The following is a 20,239-nucleotide window of genomic DNA, read 5'->3' as shown; positions in this document are numbered from 1 at the left end:
GGACAGAGGCCAGGAGACTGCAGAATTGAGAGAGTAGTGATGTTGGATGTGTGGTAGATATAAAAACCTATATTTTTTTCATATATGTAGGGGGGAAGGGTGGAAGGGCCCATCCAAGTTAATTTGGATTTAATCTCACAACCTCTAGGTGGAGAGGCAGCAGTTCTAATTTTAAAACCAATAGGAGGAAATATTTTTTTCACTCAGAGAATAGTTGGGCTCTGGGACGTATTGCCAGAGGTTGTGGTAAAAGCAGATAGCGTAGTTGGTTTTAAGAAAGGTTTGGACAAGTTCCTGGAGGAAAAGTCCATAGTCTGTTATTGAGAAATACATGGGGGAAGCCACTGCTTGCCCTGGATCGGTAGCATGGATTATTGCTACTCCTTGGGTTTTGGCCAAGTACTAGTGATCTGGATTGGCCACCATGAGAACAGGCTACTGGGCTTGATGGACCACTGGTCTGACCCAGTAAGGCTATATGTTCTTATGAGCCACACCTTCCCACCTATATGATACAGCTGTTTGATTCTTTGCAAGCTGATGAAACATAATTGAAGTTTTCATGGTAATATTCCATAATAATTCAAATAAATAGAAACAAGCATATTGATATATTACCATTAAAAATATCACAAACAATTACAAAGTTTCCTATAGTATGACAGTCTATTCCGGAGTTCCACTTTGTTCGTGATTTGCAATCCAGGTTTTCTGATATTAGATTTATAGCACAATTAATTAGATCATTACTTTGCTCAACCTGTAATATACTCCTTTTTTTTTTTACATTGTGATTTGCCTTCATTATGTTAATTGTGGTTAATGAAAGTATATAAAATTTACAATAGATCTGTATGATAGTTTGTTACTGCTGCCAGTGGGGGTTACTACATAAATTTTGTGGGCCCGATATTCAGCTGGCTTCGCTTTTGCTGTCCACCAACAGCTTTAAACCTGAATATTCAATCCTGGGCTGTTTCAAGCGACTGGCTTTGAAAATCCAAGGTATTTTTTAACCGCCGGAAAGTTAACCAGTTATGCCAATATTCAGCTCTAATTGGTTAACCTTTTAGTGGTTAAAAATGGGACAGCTTTCTATGTGGTCCCATTTGACAGCTAAACTCAACCCATTGTCTCCCACTGAATATCCATGCCAGTGGTGTAGTAAGGGGGGGAGGGGTGGTCCATCCCAGGCGTCATGTTGGTAGGGGCGCTGGCACCCCTCCTCCTCTCTGCCCACCCACCTCTTCCCATTCCTCCCCTCACCCCTCCCTCCTCTCCCCTTCCCTTCCCCCACACCTCTAGTTGTTCACTGCCGCGAGCAACAATTTCAACGGGCTCGTCGCGACTGTGTTGTCTTTCTTGCCGAGGTCACTTCTGGGTGCTGCACTTAGGAAGTGCCATCAGAGGGAGAGCCAACAAGGTCGCGCAAAAAGCACATTGAAGTTCTTATTGCTCACAGTGGTGAACAACTAGAGGTACAGGGGAAGGGAAAGGGGCACTTGTGCACAGCAAGGGGGATCGGGGAAGGTGCGGAGGCAGAGAGGAGGGCGGGGAGGTGCACCTCTCACCCTCTCTATGCCACTGATCCATGCTTAGACACTAAAATGCTATTTAACTAGCCAGGAGCTGTTCCTGACCAGTTACATAGTTTTGAATATCAGCTAGACCAGACATGGGCAATTCCGGTCCTCGAGGGCCGGAATCCAGTCAGGTTTTCAGGATTTCCTCAATGAATATGCATGAGATCTATTTGCATGCACTGCTTTCAATGCATATTCATTGAGGAAATCCTGAAAACCCGATTGGATTCCGGCCCTCGAGAACCGGAGTTGCCCATGTCAGAGCTAGACCTTTCTCAATTGCAAGGGACAGGGAGCTTGCCTGTCTCTCACTATTGAAATATGATAGTGAAGCATTACCCCCAACTGGCAGGACTATGAGTAGAAGAGTCCTGCTTAGCAAAGAGCAGGGGTCAGCAGCCCATGACTCGCGAGCCACATGTGGATCTTCTCAGAAAGACAGACGCCATCGCCCCTGCCAATCATTTTACCTCCTACGTTGAGCTCCCACAATCTCTGTACCTCCCGCACTTCTTTGCTTCAATGGTTCGGCGGCAGCAAGTCCTACAGCTGCCTGCCACTAACCTGAAAGCCTCCTCCTCCTCCTCTGCTGTGTCCTGCCCGAACTGAAAGAGAGTTTCAATTTATTTAATTTATAACTTTTTATTGAAGGAATCAAATAAATATGCAATAATATGATACAAAGAGATATTCATTACAATTAAATTCCATCCATAAATTACAATTAATATTTCTATACATATTTTTATCATTCCTCCAAAATATATTTCCATATACCTAATCCATTCCTTTCTATATCCCCCTTGATCCCTTCCTCTTCAGTTTCAGTTTATTTATTTTATAAATGTATATACCGCCTGTTACCAAGCGGTTTTCAATTATCATTATGAAGAACATCTTCCTTTACATCTTCATGACTAACTGCTAAGATATATTACATAAATGCATTAACAAATAACTGTATTTTCAGCAACGTCTTGAAATTTACACGATCAGCACAGTTGCAAGTTCCCAGTTAATGCATTCCAAATTTTCACTCCAGCTACTGGAGCATAGTGCACTCCCAATTCCCTAGTCACTGTCACTGCGATAGAGCTAACATAATTGCTTGAACCATAAGGTGTATGGGGACAGACTTAAAGATCTCAATCTGTATACTTTGGAGGAAAGGTGGGAGAGGGGAGATATGATAAAGACGTTTAAAATACCTACCTAATATAAATGCCCATGAGTCAAGTCTCTTTCACTGGAAAGGAAACTGTGGAATGAGAGGGTATAGGATGAAGTTAAGAGGTGATAGGCTCCGAAATAATCTAAGGAAATACTTTTTTACAGAAAGGGTGGTAGATGCATGGAACAGTCTCCTAGAAGAGGTGGTGGAGACAGAGACTGTGTCTGAATTTAAAAGGGCCTGGGATAGGCACGTGGGATCTCTCAGAGAGAGAAAGAGATAATGGTTATTGTGGATGGGCAGACTAGATGGGCCATTTGGCCTTTATTTGCCATCGTGTTTCTATGTTCCTATGTAACCTAAAGCTACAGACATAAATTCAGACTTAAGTTAATATGCTATATCAGCAATTATCTTGAAACCAAAGAGTCACAGAGTCCACAGACTAATAAACCCAAAAAATTAGTATATTAAGAGGTCCGAAAGGGGTATCAGACAGCCCTACAAACCAATGAAGTTTGAGGGAGATACACTCTTCATATACCCCACGGTACCTCCTCCTCTGTGTTAATTCTTTTTCTGTTTTATTTAATTTTATCTTATTATCTTTTTATCTTTTTCTTTGTTACTTTGTTATTTATTTGACATTATTACTGCTGGAGCTATATTATAAATACTTAGCTTTCAGCCTTGATGTCATTCCCCTGAACGCCAACGCGTTTCATGTTCTTTGTCAAGGCGACATGGGGAAAGCTGAAACCCAGAAAAACATCATAATTAGCATTCCACTAAAGAATTTTTTACTACTAAAATCATAACTCTCCTATTGCTTCAATATCTTAGCTTACCTACTAAGGTGAACATACTCTGCATACCGCCGCTAAGCTTATCAAAAGACAAGCCGCGGCGTCCAAACTCTGGACTTAAAAACCCCCGCCTGAATGACGACATATCCGGGAGGAACTCATCAGATCATACTAAAAACTGATTAGCCTGCATTTAAAGAGACAGCACGAAGTTAAAGGTCCGATTGAGCTAGCCAATCGGAAGACTCATTAAGCCCCTTAGGGGACATAGTGTCTAAAGTGAACATCCACCGGAGTTCACATCGATTTAACCTCCGGGCAGTGTTCCCACCCTCCCACCCTACAATAATACGATCTAGAACACGCCACTTCAAGTCCTTTAATGTGTGGCCACAACTTATCCAGTGACGGACAAGCGGGGAGGATTCATTACGAGTATAAACTCTGGATTTGTGCTCTGTAAGACGAACCCGTATAGGACGGGTCGTTCTGCCTACGTATAGCTTGGGGCAGGGGCACTGAATTACATATATAACATTATCAGAGTTACAGGTGGTATTATGTTTGATTTTAAATATCTCCCCCGTTCTAGGATGGGTCCAATTTTGGACGCCGCGGCTTGTCTTTTGATAAGCTTAGCGGCGGTATGCAGAGTATGTTCACCTTAGTAGGTAAGCTAAGATATTGAAGCAATAGGAGAGTTATGATTTTAGTAGTAAAAAATTCTTTAGTGGAATGCTAATTATGATGTTTTTCTGGGTTTCAGCTTTCCCCATGTCGCCTTGACAAAGAACACGAAACGCGTTGGCGTTCAGGGGAATGACATCAAGGCTGAAAGCTAAGTATTTATAATATAGCTCCAGCAGTAATAATGTCAAATAAGTAACAAAGTAACAAAGAAAAAGATAATAAGATAAAATTAAATAAAACAGAAAAAGAATTAACACGGAGGAGGAGGTACCGTGGGGTATATGAAGAGTGTATCTCCCTCAAACTTCATTGGTTTGTAGGGCTGTCTGATACCCCTTTCGGACCTCTTAATATACTCATTTTTTGGGTTTATTAGTCTGTGGACTCTGTGACTCTTTGGTTTCAAGATATTTCAAGCTATTATTAAGAGGAATTGGTTTGTTAGTTATCATCAATTAAGCATTTAATTGCTGTTATAAAATTTGTACATAGTTCATTGAGGTTCTTGAGCTAGCAGTTCTTTTCTCATATTTGTTGTTCAATTCAAATATCATTCTTGTCCTGGCCGGGGGAAGCAGGAAAGTGCGAGGGTCGCTTCAACACTGTGTTCGACTGGGTGCGGAAAGAGACGAAAGAGAATGGAATTCTGGTATATAGTTTCTACACCTACTTCTTCCGAAGCAGTTGGTACTGGATGTATGAAAACCAAAACAACAGAACCCGCTATGGTGATCCCAACCTGCTTTCCGATGGTTGGCGTGGCATTCCACAGTCGGACATTGATGCCTTTATCCAAATACAGACATGGAACAAAGATTATACCTTCTTCTTTAAAGGTTAGTGCTGGTGAAAAGAGCATTAGCATGTAATGTCTTGTAAAGGGTGCATGTTTCTGTTTCAGAGATTCCTGCAAATGCAAGAAAAATACAGCGTGTCACTTGCCTCCTTTGTTGGAGCCTTTCTAGTAGAGAAGGAACTCTGATTTTAGTATGAATTTGACCTGTTTTTATATCGTTAGTCCCTACAACTCTTTCTGTTACCTTGGTTACCTCAGCGCACTGTCTGTCCCACACGTAGAGCTCCTTTAACAAACATGCGTTAGGGCCTTAAAGCGTGGAATAGCGCGCGCTAAAATGCCCCACGCGCTAGCTGCTACCGTCTCCTCTTGAGCAGGTGGTAGTTTTTCAGGTAGCGCGTGCTAATCCGGTGCGTGCGTTAAAAACGCTAGCGCACCTTTGTAAAAGGAGCCCTTAGATGTGCTGTCTCGACGTCACAAGAGAAAGAAGTCATTTTTCTTTATATATTCAATTCCTCAGAACTTACACTTAGTAACCTATAGCTAAAATGGCATCATTTGAGTATGCACCCTACAGTCTAAACACATGATAGATTGAATAACATAAACTCAAACATATATGCAGTGGCGTACCTAGGGGGGGGCGGGGGGGGCGGGCCGCCCCGGGTACCAGCCCTGAGGGGGTGTTCCCGGCCTTGCCGCTCAGTCCCCCCCCACGCCCGAAGGACCGCTCGCCCCACTGACCTTCCAGCACACCTATGAAGCAGCCCGCAGCAGGATCGCGACGTCAGCAATCCCTCAGCTGCTTGGGCGCTGCTTCCTCTGACGTCAGAGGAGGGGGCGGGACCGCGACGCAGGAAGCAGCTCCTAAGTAGCGCAAATATAGCTGACGTCGCGATCCTGCTGCGGCTGCTTCATAGGTAGTGCGGGGAGGCCAGGGGGGCGAATGGTCCTTCGGGGTGGGTCGGGGATCTGACCCAGTTCTAATACCTCTCCGTCTCCGTGCCGACCGACCCCCTCAAGGACCGACCCTTGGAAACATGTTTTCAGGCTTGGAATCCAGTTAAAAGGCAATAGACGCTCTGTCTATACCTGGGACCAAACTGAAAGAAATTTGTCCAGCCCTGGCAAGTTCAAACCCAACTCAAACCAAATTCTGCACTCCTGGGGAAGGGGGAGGTTTTGCTTCTGAGAAAGTGCTCCTTAGTACATCAGAATCTCTGTCTGCTTCTTGGCACCAGCACTGGAGAAATAATGAGACGCCCTACTTTCTTTCTGCATGTGAAGCCATCTGGAGGGGGGGGGGGGTGTTTGTGAGTACCAGAAGGCACTGCGAGGAAGGAACGGGGTATATTAGTAGATCTGTGTGTGATGGAGGGCACTAGGGCCAGCAGGAGTGAGGTACATAGTTAGAGCTGTAGAGGGGGGGGGGGAGAAGGAGGGTGTCCCTATTGCAAGGGAGGAGTGAGGTTTTCCCTCGCCTTTTCTTCAGTCCTAAAGTTCACATTTTCTGGCTTTGGCTGCCTTCAGCAGTCATGCGACCGGGTAACAAAGCCCCCCTGACCCTGCACGCTGTCTGATTCGGCTGCTGTTGAACAGTTTGCGTGCCGGAACCCTTCTCAGGCTGAGTGGAATTTGGGTTATGAGCTGCAGGGAGTGGTTGTGAATTTCTCCGTGAGAACCTTGTGCATCCTCCTCCAGCTTGAGTCCGCACTAGACGCCCGCACTAGACGTCCCCACGTAGACGTCCGCACTAGACGCCCGCACTAGACGTCCCCACTAGACGCCCGCACTAGACGTCCCCACTAGACGTCCGCAATAGACGTCCCCACTAGACGTCCGCAATAGACGTCCCCACTAGACGTCCGCAATAGACGTCCCCACTAGACGCCCGCACTAGACGTCCCCACTAGACGTCCCCACTAGACGTCCCCACTAGACGTCCGCACTAGACGTCCGCAATAGACGTCCCCACTAGACGTCCGCAATAGACGTCCGCACTAGACGTCCCCACTAGACGTCCGCAATAGACGTCCGCAATAGACGTCCCCACTAGACGTCCGCAATAGACGTCCGCACTAGACGTCCCCACTAGACGTCCGCAATAGACGTCCGCACTAGACGTCCCCACTAGACGTCCGCACTAGACGCCCGCACTAGACGTCCCCACTAGACGTCCCCACTAGACGTCCCCACTAGACGTCCCCACGTAGACGCCCGCACTAGACGTCCCCACTAGACGTCCGCACTAGACGTCCCCACGTAGACGTCCGCACTAGACGCCCGCACTAGACCTTTAAGGGGGGACAGGCCTACAAGGGGGTGGGACAGGCAGACCTTTAAGGGGGGATAGGCCTTCAAGGGGGGACAAGCAGGCAGGCCTTCAAGGGGGGGTCAGGCCTTCAAGGGGGGGGACAGGCCTTCGGGGGTGCAGGCCTTCGGGGTGGGTGCAGGCCTTCGGGGTGGGTGCAGGCATTCGGGGTGGGTGCAGGCCTTCGGGATGGGTGCAGGCCTTCAGGGAGGGACAGACCTTCGGGTGGGGGGTACAATCCTTCGGGGGGGGTGCAGGCCTTCAGGGGTGGGGTTTAGGCCTTCAGAGGGGGACAGACCTTCGGGTGGGAGGTAAAGTCCTTCGGGGGGTGCAGGTCTTCAGGGGTGGGGTGTAGCCCTTCGGAGGGGGGACAGACCTTCGGGGGAGGGGGGTCCTGGTGTAAAAGTACACAGAGGGAGAGAGGGAAGGGGGGGTTCAAAGATACATGCATATGCCAGACTTTGGGGGTTAGAAATAATGGGTCTAAAAACAGAGGAGTGGGAGAGAGATGGTGCATAATGGGATTTAGGGAGGGAAGGAACAGAAAGGGAGAGAACTTGGAAACAGGGGATGGTGTGGAGGGGGGATAGAGATACTGGATAGGAGGATAGTTGGGAACAGAAAGGGAGAGATGGTGGATCCTGGGGTGGTGGGGAGTTGAGAAAAGGTGAATCTGTGGATGGAGACAAAAAAAAGGAAAGATGCCAGATCTCCGGGAGAGGGAAGGGAAACGGAAGGGGAGAACAGAGATGGCAGACGGATGGTTAGCACGGAGAAAGGAGACCCTGGCAAGCAAGACAACAAGAGCCTGGGACCAACAAGATTTGAATATTGATCAGAGAACAAAAGGTAGAAAAAATAATTTTATTTTCTGTTTTGTGATTACAATATGTTAGATTTGAAAAGTGTACATGAGACAGCTTGAAATGGGAACTTTTCTATTTTTGTGAATGGCAAGGCTGAGTTCAGTTAAAATATATGCTTTATAAGAAAATATAATAATGTGTTTTATAAAGTTTATAAGCATTGCTGGCATACTCGGTGAGGTGTTCCTAGTGTTGGTGGTGGTGGTAGCATGTCAGTGTGTTGAGAGGAAGAGGTAGTCTGGGAAATTCTGCTGAGCAAACTCTGGGCCCATTTCCACCCCCAGTTAGTCCACTCCACTCAACTGGTTCACACACTGAGTGGGTCTTTGGGTGTTATTTCTGGGTAGTTGTTTTAGAATCTCTTCCAGTGGTTTGTCAGTATCTCCTTCTGGTCCAAGGAAGGAAACTTTGTCAACCTTAGCATTGACCTTCAGAATATGTTTGTAACAGCGCTGCTTGTGTGGCATTAGGCTATGTAGTGATCGAAAGAAAAAAACAGACCTTTGCACATTTTTGCACTATATGGTGGGTGTATGAGGAGATTCATTTCCTGCACAGTTAAGTCCATGTGAAGTTACCTTGTGCTGTATTTGACATCTAGCAAGGTCTCTGTTTGGAAGGAAAGATCTAAGCTTAAAAATGAAGTGGCCAGAAGTTATGTTAAAAGTAGATAGCGTAGCTGGTTTTAAGAAAGGTTTGGACAAATTCCTGGAGGAAAAGTCCATTGTCTGTTATTAAGACATGGGGGAAGCGTCTGCTTGCCCTGGATTGGTGCACTCAGTTGTTCCCACTTGGAGAACCTATTGACTTTTACTGCTTTTCTGTGTGGCTTTAACATTTTTGCTATTCAGTATACCTAAACTATTATTCAGTAGAAAAAATTTGTTTGTTCAATCAAATCCTGTGTGGACATTGGACTTCTATGAGTGAATGTTCTGCTTGATTGAACAAACTAAATTTTTTCTACTGAATAATAGTCTAGGTACAATGAAAGTAAATAGCAAAAATGTTTGAGTAGATAATTAAGGAAATCTTTTTCATATTGCTTGCTTATGGACTGGGAAAAAAGACTGTTCAAGCAAATGTCTCCAGAACTGCTTTAATGGAAAAATGTGATTTTTTTTTTTTAAAGTACTTTGTGAAATTTATTGTTGTTGTGAAATTTATTGTTATACTTTGTTTAAACTTAAAAAGCGGTGTCATTAACAGTGAATCTAATCGAAAAATCGATTCAACAGGGTGAATCGGATCGAATGAAATATTTTTCTCTGAATCAGGCAGCACTATGAGAATGGGCTACTGGGCATGATGGACCATTGGTGTGACCCAGTTAGGCTATTCTTATGTTATGTTCTCATCTGTAGGGGCCTTTGTTTTCACTTCTTATTTTAATGTATTTTTTTCCTGGGAACTTATCAGTGTTTTTTTATAATGGGAACAAAAATGGAAGAGAATTAATGTGTGTGGAATGGGGGGGGTAACTAATTTCTTCAGCTAAATAATTCAATCCACTTCAAACAGACATAGGAGAACTCACGCACCATTCACACACCCTCCAACCAAAAACGTCAAAAGAAAAAAACTGTTCGACAACCTCCTAGCCATTCGAGCTGCAACACTTGACCCCCAACTCTACAACCTATTGACCTCGACCACAAACTACAAAACCTTAAAAAAAGAAATAAAAACCCTTCTATTAAAAAAACACATAAAACCAAACTAACATAATCAGAACTGTCCCAAGCATCACCTGCAACTACTCCATATGTACTTCTGATGTCATGACAATTCAGACATAATTTATGTTATGTTATGTTTGGAATAATGGTTACATAAATGAGGTTCAATAAAAGAAAATTTTCTGTGGGAGCATTTGTTGGAACTTCTGTTATCCTGATTTCTTCTATCTGTGGGCTTTCTTTAGCTAACCTACTTATCTGGGGCTTTCCACTTCTGCAGCTGCCCTTTTCACGGTCCACTTTGCGCTTGCACTCTCTGGGGAGGGGGGGTTGGGTCTGGGCTTGGTGGGGTAGGTGTGTCTGGTAGTTTTGTCTGGGTGGTGGCTGGGTGTTTCTTGGGTGCTTGTTGTGCGGATTGGTGTGTCTGGTGAGCGGTCTGGGTGTTGTTGCTTGTGGGGGTTTTTTTCATTATAAAATATGGCTGAGGGTCTAGTCCGGCTTATTATTCTTGTGGGTTCTGGGGTGGGATTTGTTTGCTTGCCCCAAGTTTTGGCCTTTTGTTGTGTATTGCTATGCCTCTCATTGGCAATTTTCTCTTGGGAGAGGCTTGTTCATGCTTGTTGTTGCTGTTACTCTCATTCTGTGTTCTTTTTGATAATGTATAAGTTTCTGTACAGACCATGGTTGCTTGTCTGGACCTTTTGCCATTCTCAATAAAAATACTTTGAAAAAAAAAAAGAAAATTTTCACTGCCTGTTTCTATTCTGACCATTTATTCCATTTCATGGTTATTGCAAAAAAAAAAAAAAAATAAAATAAATTTTACATGAGGGGGGGGGGGGGGGTGTCAAAAAATGATGGGCCCCGGGTGCCACATACCCTAGGTACGCCACTGCATATATGTAATCCCACTAAAAACATAATGTAATCCCACTAAAAGGTATCTAGAATGGATAAGGAGGTAAGAGTCTCAGAAACCCACTTGAGATTGAATAACATCCCAGGGAGCAGATGTACCTGTACTGGCTTAAACTCCATAGTATATCTTTGAAATTTGATCTCTAGAAGGGTGTCTGTAAGTGAGCATCTCCACTTACAGTACCCCCCTCCCTCCCCCCCCCCCCCCCCCCACACACATACGCCACAGTGACAGCCAATGCTATTACGGCATCCTGGTGCCCAGATTCTGTTATCGAATAGTAGACTGTGCACAGCTGCACTAATTGTGTCCAGCTCGTGCTTTGCCCACCCCCTTGTGTTTATATGCACAATTAGAGAATACTGCTCAGAAGCCCAGCTGGCAATTTTGCAGGTAAGTGCACAGTTATCTACAAAAGTGCTAGTATTTTGTAATTTATGCCCACACGGGGCATGTAAACACAGGCACCCAGTTACAGAATTGCTCTTCATGGGGGTCATTTTATAATAGGGCAGGAAGGCACTTTTTTGCCTGCCTTGTAAAGACACATGAGGATCCAGTTTACATAGAATTGAGAAGTCCAGGTCGGAACTCTGCTGACACCAAACCTTTTCTAAAATGCCTGCAGGATTGCCTCTCTGTTTTCTGGCATGCGCAGCAGGAGCAGTCCTTTTAGAAATATGCAAGTTAATAAAATGAACAGCATGAACCTAGCAGCTTCCGCATGGAAAGGCTGGAAGTAGCACCCCTCCCAAATGCAGCTGCCCTATTTTACCAATCTGCATGTGGAAGTGTTGACAATGAAAGAGTGAGGCTGCAGTTTTCATTTGGTTTCATTATGTAGGGAGCCAGACTTCCTCTATGAAAAAAGAGAACACCTGGTCCTGCACCGTTACGCCCCAGCCCCTCCCCATTATGCCTCCAGCTCCACCCATTCCACTTCCCACCCTGCTTCCCCATGACCCTCCCTGAGCTTTGGACTGCGTCTGCGTGGACATTGAAATGATGACATCACGCGCATGCATATGACATCATTGTGTCAACATCTGCACATGTGCAGATGTCCTCCAGATGCGGCTCTAAGGTTGGGGGCTTCCAAAACTCGGACAAACTTGTGGGTTTTGGAAATATCTCCAGGCACCCAGACAGCCCTCTAAAAAGAGGACATGTCTGGGTTTTCCCAGATGTCTGATAATCCTGTCATTATGGGAACAGAAATAAACAACAGGGAATTCAGAAGAATGACTCTATTAATCCCTCATGTAAAGCTCTAGTTAAAATAACCACTGTTGTAAAATCTGTGTGTGTCTCTCAGCTGGTGTAAACCTGACAAGAGATATTTTGGCCCAGAACTATTCCTTTATTAGAATGGGTAATATAGATTTTTTACCCTATCCTTGCTCCACCCAAATCACGCTCAACATTGAAATCTCTCCAGGTGTAAATAATGTGATCTATGAATGCAAATGCTGCTATTTACACATGGAGCGGCTTCTAAAATACATGACATAAGTGTCTATGAGTCTGTATGATACTAGTCCAATTCAGGGGTGTAGCCAGAACTTGTTTTAGGGGGGAACCCAGGAATGGATGGGTAAACCAAACATTTCCTGTCAGTTGACTCCTCCCCTTGCTGATGTCAATGCCAAATCCTGCTTTTTCTGGCTGGGATGCTGAGCAAGGGACATTGACGCCATTTGTGAAAGCTTCAGGTTTGAAAATAATTCTACATGCAAAATGACACCAGCGCAAGGTTTTAAAATTATAACCAGGATTTATTGAATTATCGGTTCTATTTTTCCATTATTAGATCAAAAGAACAGCATAATTGCTTACGTTGCGCTCATGGGAGATCATTATTGTGGCCAAAGGCTGGCCTTCTCACAATGGTCTCGTTTTTCTATCTCATTACATTCTATTAGGGAAAATGCTTGAGTACTTGATTGTAAACCGCTTAGATAACCTTGATAGGCGGTATATAAAATCCTAATAAACTTAAAAAAACTTAAAACTTAAACTTATTATATAACTTTTGGTTTAGTGACATCATCAAGTTTGACGACCAATAACATTTCTATGGGTGGTCTTAAAGTTTAGACAAAGAAACATTCCTCCATGTTTAAAAGTTATACAAAGTTTTCAGAAAATTACTTTTGATTTCTGAATTAACATTATAACATTCAAGAGAATCTATAATTATTAACATGGTGCTGAGAAATTCTCAGCCGTAAAGGAAAAAACTCTTCCTAAGCTGACAGATTCAAATTGCATGGCCTTACACAGAAACCTTACTCTGGAGGAAGGGGGGGGGGTAAATCCCCCTCTCCTCTCCCTGAAGCGTGGGCTTCCAATGCCCCCCTTCTTCCTATTCTTGAGACTGACTCTAATTACTTCCAGATGTTGTGCTCAGGATTTTTCCTTAGTGTTTCTTCTTATAAACCATTTATATCACCACATATCACATTCAGGGGCCCCAAACATTCATAATTTCATTCATATCTTGGCCATTCATACTTCATACATTTTATATCTCAGTTTGGAATATGGAGTCTAATATGCTCTTCCTAACTGGCCTAAGCACATCTGTTATCAATTAGAACCACGAGGCTAAGGCGGGAAGCTGAACAAAGAACAGAAACTATTCACTGGCACAAGATGGTGGCCGAAGACAGGACAGTTATAGTACACACAAAGAACCTAAACTGGACTCCATGTAATCATGTAATCATGATTTCCACCATGATTTAGCTCAACAGCAAAGTACACAAGAAAACACCATTCTTTTCCTTATATTAATCTTTAGTGTGTTTTTTCTTCTGGCCTTAGCTACATTATATTTAAATGTTTTATTCACCTGTTTTTCGTACACTTCTATTTGGGCGTGGTCCTTAACTAACACAGATGTTTGTCTAACTAGAATTACCCAGAATCATACGAAAAACTGGCGCTACAAAAATACTGCACTATCATGCTTCTGACATCCATTCCAATATCGTCCCATAAACAGCGCTAGCCACGAGCCACGACAATGCTCATGTGCCACCAGCAATAGAATCTCTGCTGGAACCAGAGACATACCAGGGGCAGGGCAGGAGGGGCGGTCTGCCCCAAGTGCATGCCCTAAGGGGGTGCACAGCTGAAATACCAAGTCTGGAACCTCCCACCCTACTCTGCCGCTGCTGCTTTCCTGAAACAGCAGCGGCAATAAATTTGAAATTCAGTTATCATGGGATCTTGCTGCACCTCCCTGTGGCTACCGATCCACCCCCTCCAATGTCACTTACTTGTTCCGGAGCAAAGTCGGCAGTCGTGGGGAGTTTTGGAAATCTCCCACCCTACTCTGCCGCTGCTGCTTTCCTGAAACAGCAGCGGCAATAAATTTGAAATTCAGTTATCATGGGATCTTGCTGCACCTCCCTGTGGCTGCCGATCCACCCCCTCCAATGTCACTTACTTGTTCCGGAGCAAAGTCGGCAGTCGTGGGGAGTTTTGGAAATCTCCCACCCTACTCTGCCGCTGCTGCTTTCCTGAAACAGCAGCGGCAATAAATTTGAAATTCAGTTATCATGGGATCTTGCTGCACCTCCCTGTGGCTGCCGATCCACCCCCTCCAATATCACTTACTTGTTCCGGAGCAAAGTCGGCAGTCGTGGGGAGGTGTAGCAAGGTCCCGCAATGACTGTGACTGCTGGCTCTGCTCCAGAACAAGTAAGTGACGTCGGAGGGGTGGACAGCAGCTGCAGTCATTCCGTGTCCTTGCTGCACCTACCCACGGCTGTCGGTCCACCCCCCTCTGATGCCACCTACTTGTTCCATTGCAGAGCCGGCAGCCAGGGAGATGCAGTAAGGTCCCGGGATGACTACATTTAAAAGTTTTACTGCCGCTGCTGCTGGTTCGAGAAACAAATAGCAGTGGTGGTGAGGTGAGGGGGCAAGATACTGGATGGCTTTGGGATGGAGGGAGATAGAAAGGAGCAGGATACTTATATGGAAGGGTGATGAAGGGAGAAGGAAGTGGGGTGGAGAGAGAGAGAAGGGAGCAGTATACTGGTATGGTGGAGGAAGAGAAAGGGGACAGATGCTGATTGAATTGGTGTGCAGGGAAAGGGGAGGGAGACATAATGGGGAAGGATACTGGATAGATTTGGGTTAGAGGGAAAGAAAGGGGGCAGATGCTGATGGAAGTGGGGAAAGGGAGAGACAAGGGGCAGATGGTGATTGAAGAGGGGTGGATGGAGAGAGAAAAAGGGCAGACATTGGATATTAGTGCAGGAAGGGAGGAGCGAAAGAGGGGTGTAGGCACTGAATGGAGTGGAGAGAGGGGGCAGGTGTTGGATGGAAGTGGACAGAAAGAGGAGAAGATGTTGGATGGAAGGGGTAGAGAAAGAGGGCACATGATGGAAGGAGGGGATAAATAGGGCACATGATGAGGTGAAGAGGACTGAGTTAGTGAAATACTGAAGAGGGTGAGAGAAAGAGATAGCAAGCTGTAGATAGACAATGAAAGGGAAATTGATGACAGAGTAATAAGAACTTAATCTAGACAGATGCAGAAAATATATTGAGAAGGAAGATGAGGAAAGAAAAGGGAAGGGAAAGGAAAGGAGAGATTTAAATGCATGACCATGGGGGGTGTGGGAGAGGGAAAGGAAGGAGATAGAGATGCCAGGCCATTGGAGGAGGGGAGGGAAGGGAAGAAGATGGATGCCAGACCAATGGGGGTGAAGAGAGAGATGGAAGGGGGAGACATACAGTTTCTGGAAGGGGCATAGAAAGAGAGATGCCATATGGAAGGGGCAGAGAGAGAGGGCAGACAGTGGATAAATGCAAGTGGCATAGGAAGAAGTTGAAATGGGATAGACTTGGGAGTAATCTAAAGAAATATTTCTTGTCAGAATAGTTGGTGGATGCTTGGAACAGTTTCCCAGTGAGAGTGGTGGACACAAGGATCTTATCTGAATTCAAGAAAACATGGGTCAAGTACAGAGCGTCTCTGAACCAAGCAAAGGAATAATAAAGGATATAGATGGGAAGATTGACTAGGCCATATGGCCTTTATCTGCCATCATGTATTATGTTTCTATGGACTATAATTTTATAATGATGAGAGAATTAACAATATTTATTACATTGTTTTGACTTGTTTTCCACTCAATATGACACAAACTATGAAATATTATTTTGTCATTTTCATTAGTCTAGTCTTTCATTTTTACATGTGATCCTTTACTTAAGTAAATAAAAAATATAATAGCTCTAAATGTTAGACCAGATGCAAGATTTGAATTTTTGTGAGAGCTTTTTCTGATTCAGCTGAAGGTCCATATCTTTAAACGGTTCTAATGAGTCAATTTTCTTTTTTGGCTAGGTACCCAGTACTGGCGCTATGATAATGAAAAACGCAAGGCATACACCATGGATCCAGAAGGGAATAAGTACCCTCGTCTGATATCTGAGGGTTTTGCTGGAGTCTTTAGCATCATCGATACTGCCTTTTTTGACAGACGGGACAGCAACATTTATTTCTTCAGGGAATACAACGTAAGCATCTTCCCATCTGATAACAGACATATGTAAATATTTCCCACTAAAACTCCTTCATTTGGAATGTGGATTCTGTTCCTCTGTGTCATATAATTGATAAAATTCTCATTTATTGACCAGGGAATGCAATTTTACAGACATCTTGGTAAACATTTTTCCTATAAATCTCATATTATCTTTTGTATAAAGGTTAAAAACAGGAGGCAACCTTCTCATGCTGTACTATCTCAACTGGTGCACAAATTATTCTTAAATAAGAGATATTATGAGTTGGACAGCCTGAAATCGGGTAAACTCTGGAGTACTGAAATTGAATGGACAGATTAGATTGGTCTCGTAGCCCTTAACTGCTGCCAATTTTTATGTTTCTATAGTTCATTAACTTCTTGCTAGGCAATGCCCCCAAGTACCTAACAAAGCTGGCCATCCTACTCCAAGGTGCCTCTAACAGATAGTCTGTGGTTATGGCTGATTTGAAAGTGACTACGCTTAATGTGAATGGAGTCAAGTCTCCCATTAAGCGTTCACGGATATTGACTCATTTCAGGAAGCTTGGTATTGATATAGCATATTTGTAAGAGACCCACCTTTCTCAGATCGAGCATGCCAAGCTGCTGAGGGGTTGGGTGGGGGAAGTCTACTCTTCTTCCTTCAGTGGGAGGCAAAGGGGTATTGCCATCTTAATGCATAAGAGATTGCCGTTTACTCTACATCAGTGGTCGGCAAACCACGGCTCGCAAACCGCATGTGGCTCTTTATCCACTTTAGTGCGGCTCATGGCTCAGCTTCAACCGCCGGTCCACAGAAATTTTCTACCGGTCCACAGGGCCGGCACCTCCATCAGGCCCAAGAGATTGTTCAGTAGCCGCCGGTCTTCGGTGCGATCAATGCGGCATCTTTGGGCTGGCTCCCTGAGTGCTGCAATGCACAAAGCCATGGGAAAAGGCTTCTACCCGCAGCCTGCGCCTGACCCGGAAGCCTTCTCTCTGAGGTCGCAAAGTCAGAAGGAAGGCGTCCAGATGAGGTGTGTGACGCGCACGAGGAGCCGCTTGAAGCTAACACCGGGGGGAGGGGGGCGGGGGGCAGGCCAGGAAGCAAGACACATGTAGGGAGAGAGACAACAACAGTAGAGGAAATGCTTTTATTTAGTGATTTTGCATCTGCTGTTTGTTCAGGAAGAAATGCACTTGTTTGGTTTTCTCTGGGGGTTGTACTGCTTGAAGAGTCTTGCATCTTAGGGTTTGTTTGAAAATTAGTACTTTTAGTTTTTGGTCCTGCATTTGCATGGGATTATCTGTTTTCTGGTAGAAATGAATGTTGAAAAGCATACAGTATGCTTTCTGTATTTTAATTTTGTGGTTAACCATTATGTGTAGTTAATACAATTATATTGTATGCGTGTATATATGAAAAATGGATCGAAAAAATGGTGTTACAATTAGTACTATTATGGGGTCTGGGGTCTGGGGTGGAGATGGGAAGATTGGTCAGCCCAGCGCTTCAGCATCCTCTTTACGGGGAAGGGAAGCAGGGAGAGCTCAGAACTTGGCGGCGGCCTGTTCCCCAATTGCGGCAGCAGTGGCAGCCTGTTCCCTGGCGGTGGCGGCCTGTTCCCCATGGCGGTGGCTTGGGGGAGGGCAGGGAGAAAGAAAGAAATGGGGGCAGGGAGAGAGAAAGAAAGGGGCAGGGTGAAAGAAAGAAAAAGTTGGGGAAGGAAATGAAGTCTGGACCAACTTTATGGAAAAATAAGTCTCCAGACAACAAAGGTAAAAAACGGAATTTAATGACTAAAATATGTTAGCTTTGGGAAATGTATATAGCAGATGTCTTTTTTTGTGTTCAAAAGAAAAGGAAATGCATTTCTGGTTTTATTTCTACAGTGTTGAAGTACTTGCTGACCTTTGCTGTGACTGGTGGGGATCCCCAAGCACTGCCAGTAGAGGACCTCCTCTATAGACGGCCAGAGCTCCCCTCCACCAAGCACAGCAGTCACTGGCAGCATTCATGAGCCGCTGAGGTGCCAGCATCTGTGACTCAGGGACGCTACTGATGCCTGCCAAGCTTGGCAAAAGGGACCCCCGGCCAACTGCAAAGGAAGTCTTCAGCTGACAGCTTGGGGGTTCTCATCAGCTGAGTATTTATATTTTATATTTACATTAGAGGCTCTAGTAGAAACCGTTTACAAAGTATGTATTCTTCCCAATTAATATTTTCAAATTAATAAAGTCTTTTTGCTTATTTGTAAATGGGTTTCTACAAGATCCTTTAATTCAGTAGCATAATTCAATGAAATAACTATTTCTGAAGTTTATAGGGACGGGCGGGGACGGAGGGGATTCCTCACGGGGACGGGTGGGGACGGAGGGGATTCCTCACGGGGACGGGTGGGGACGGAGGGGATTCCTCGCAGGGACGGGTGGGGACGGAGGGATTCCTCGTGGGGATGGGTGGGGACGGGTGGGATTCCTCACGGGGACGGGTGGGGACGGGTGGCATTTTGGCGGGGACGGGTGGTATTTCTGTCCCCGCGCAACTCTCTACCTCATATTTCGCCAGTCAGCTATGAACAACCTGCTTCAACTAGTTCCAATCTCCAACTGGCTACTGCAACTGCCTCTTGACAACTGACTTCTGCTTCTGAATACTGCAACTCACTTCTGACAACTGACTACTTTTCAAAAGCCAACATTTACTTAGAACTTGTTCAGATAATATTCCATGGATTAGCCATTCATCTCTCCTACACATGCATACTCTTCACTAACTGCATGCATACTTATCAAAAATATATGCATTACCTACCCACATTTTAGTTATTTAAACACCCAAAATGTATTTAATTTTGCAAGTAATCTGAATTTAAGTAATTAAACAGCTTTTCACCTGCTTGCTTTCCTGTCTCATGTCAGAAGTAATGGATGGAAACCAATCAAAACACTCCATTTTCCCTGCCATGAGCTTCAGAACTCTCTCCTGCTCTTATGCAGATTCCATGCACATGCACACTAACGTGCACGTGCCTAACTGGCACTTTCTCGGAATGCTCACATTCACATTATCTCCTGGAATTCTCACAGGCACTCTCTAAGTGTTCCATGACCTGTTCAAGCCTGAATAAACTTTTTCAGTTTTAAAAATAATAAATTTTTAAACTGGTTACATTAGCAAATTACCTTATCCATCTAATATCAATTAGCAAAATGCTGGAACCAACTACCACTTACACTATGATCTTGTGACTACTATCTCAGGTTCAGAAAACTTTTTAAAAACATTTCTGTACCAAGACTTGGAGCCAGCCCTGAAGTAACTGAAACAATAATTGAAAAATCCCATTTCTAAAGTGTCTAATGCAACTCCCGAGGCATAACGATGAACCAATGATGACCTACTTGAACTTGTAATTCTGTATTTGTAACTATGACCTAAATGTATTAACTGTACTGGTCTACTCTATTGAGGGCTCCTTTTAGTAAGCTGTGTTAGCGATTTTATCGCACGCACTAGACGCTAACGCCAGCATTGAGCTGGCATTAGTTCTTGGTGCATAGCACGGGGTTAGTGCGCTTGGCAATGCAGCGTGTGCTATAAACGCTAGCGCACCTTAGTAAAAGGAGTCCCTAACGTTTGTGTCAAACTGTCAATTGTAATTTCCTGGGTAACTGACCCAACCTCTTATAATATAATCCGACCTTGAACTGAATAAGTAAAGGCAGAATAGAAAACCTGATTAACATAACATCACATATTCCCTGCTGTGGTTCTTTATCCTGATATCTGTGCTGTACAGTGACTCATTGACACTGTGGCGCTTCTGATTCTCGTTGGATTTTTGGCAGTCTTACACGTTGTGACCTATAGGGTTGGTGACAGC

General features: G+C 44.5%; 1 protein-coding gene across 1 annotated transcript in view; it reads left to right on the top strand.

The window, feature by feature from the left end:
* The window catches only part of LOC117365117 (matrix metalloproteinase-21-like), a 79,631-nt gene that overhangs the window by 57,207 nt on the left and 2,185 nt on the right, over window positions 1–20,239 (top strand). Inside the window, exons 7-8 of the mRNA XM_033955096.1 lie at window positions 4,829–5,086; window positions 16,190–16,362. Of these exons, the coding sequence (XP_033810987.1) occupies window positions 4,829–5,086; window positions 16,190–16,362 (431 nt within the window). The remainder of the gene's footprint in view (window positions 1–4,828; window positions 5,087–16,189; window positions 16,363–20,239) is intronic.

This window comes from Geotrypetes seraphini, chromosome 1 (assembly GCF_902459505.1).
Source record: "Geotrypetes seraphini chromosome 1, aGeoSer1.1, whole genome shotgun sequence".
NCBI lineage: Eukaryota > Metazoa > Chordata > Amphibia > Gymnophiona > Dermophiidae > Geotrypetes > Geotrypetes seraphini.
This window is presented reverse-complemented; position numbering and strand designations above follow the sequence as displayed.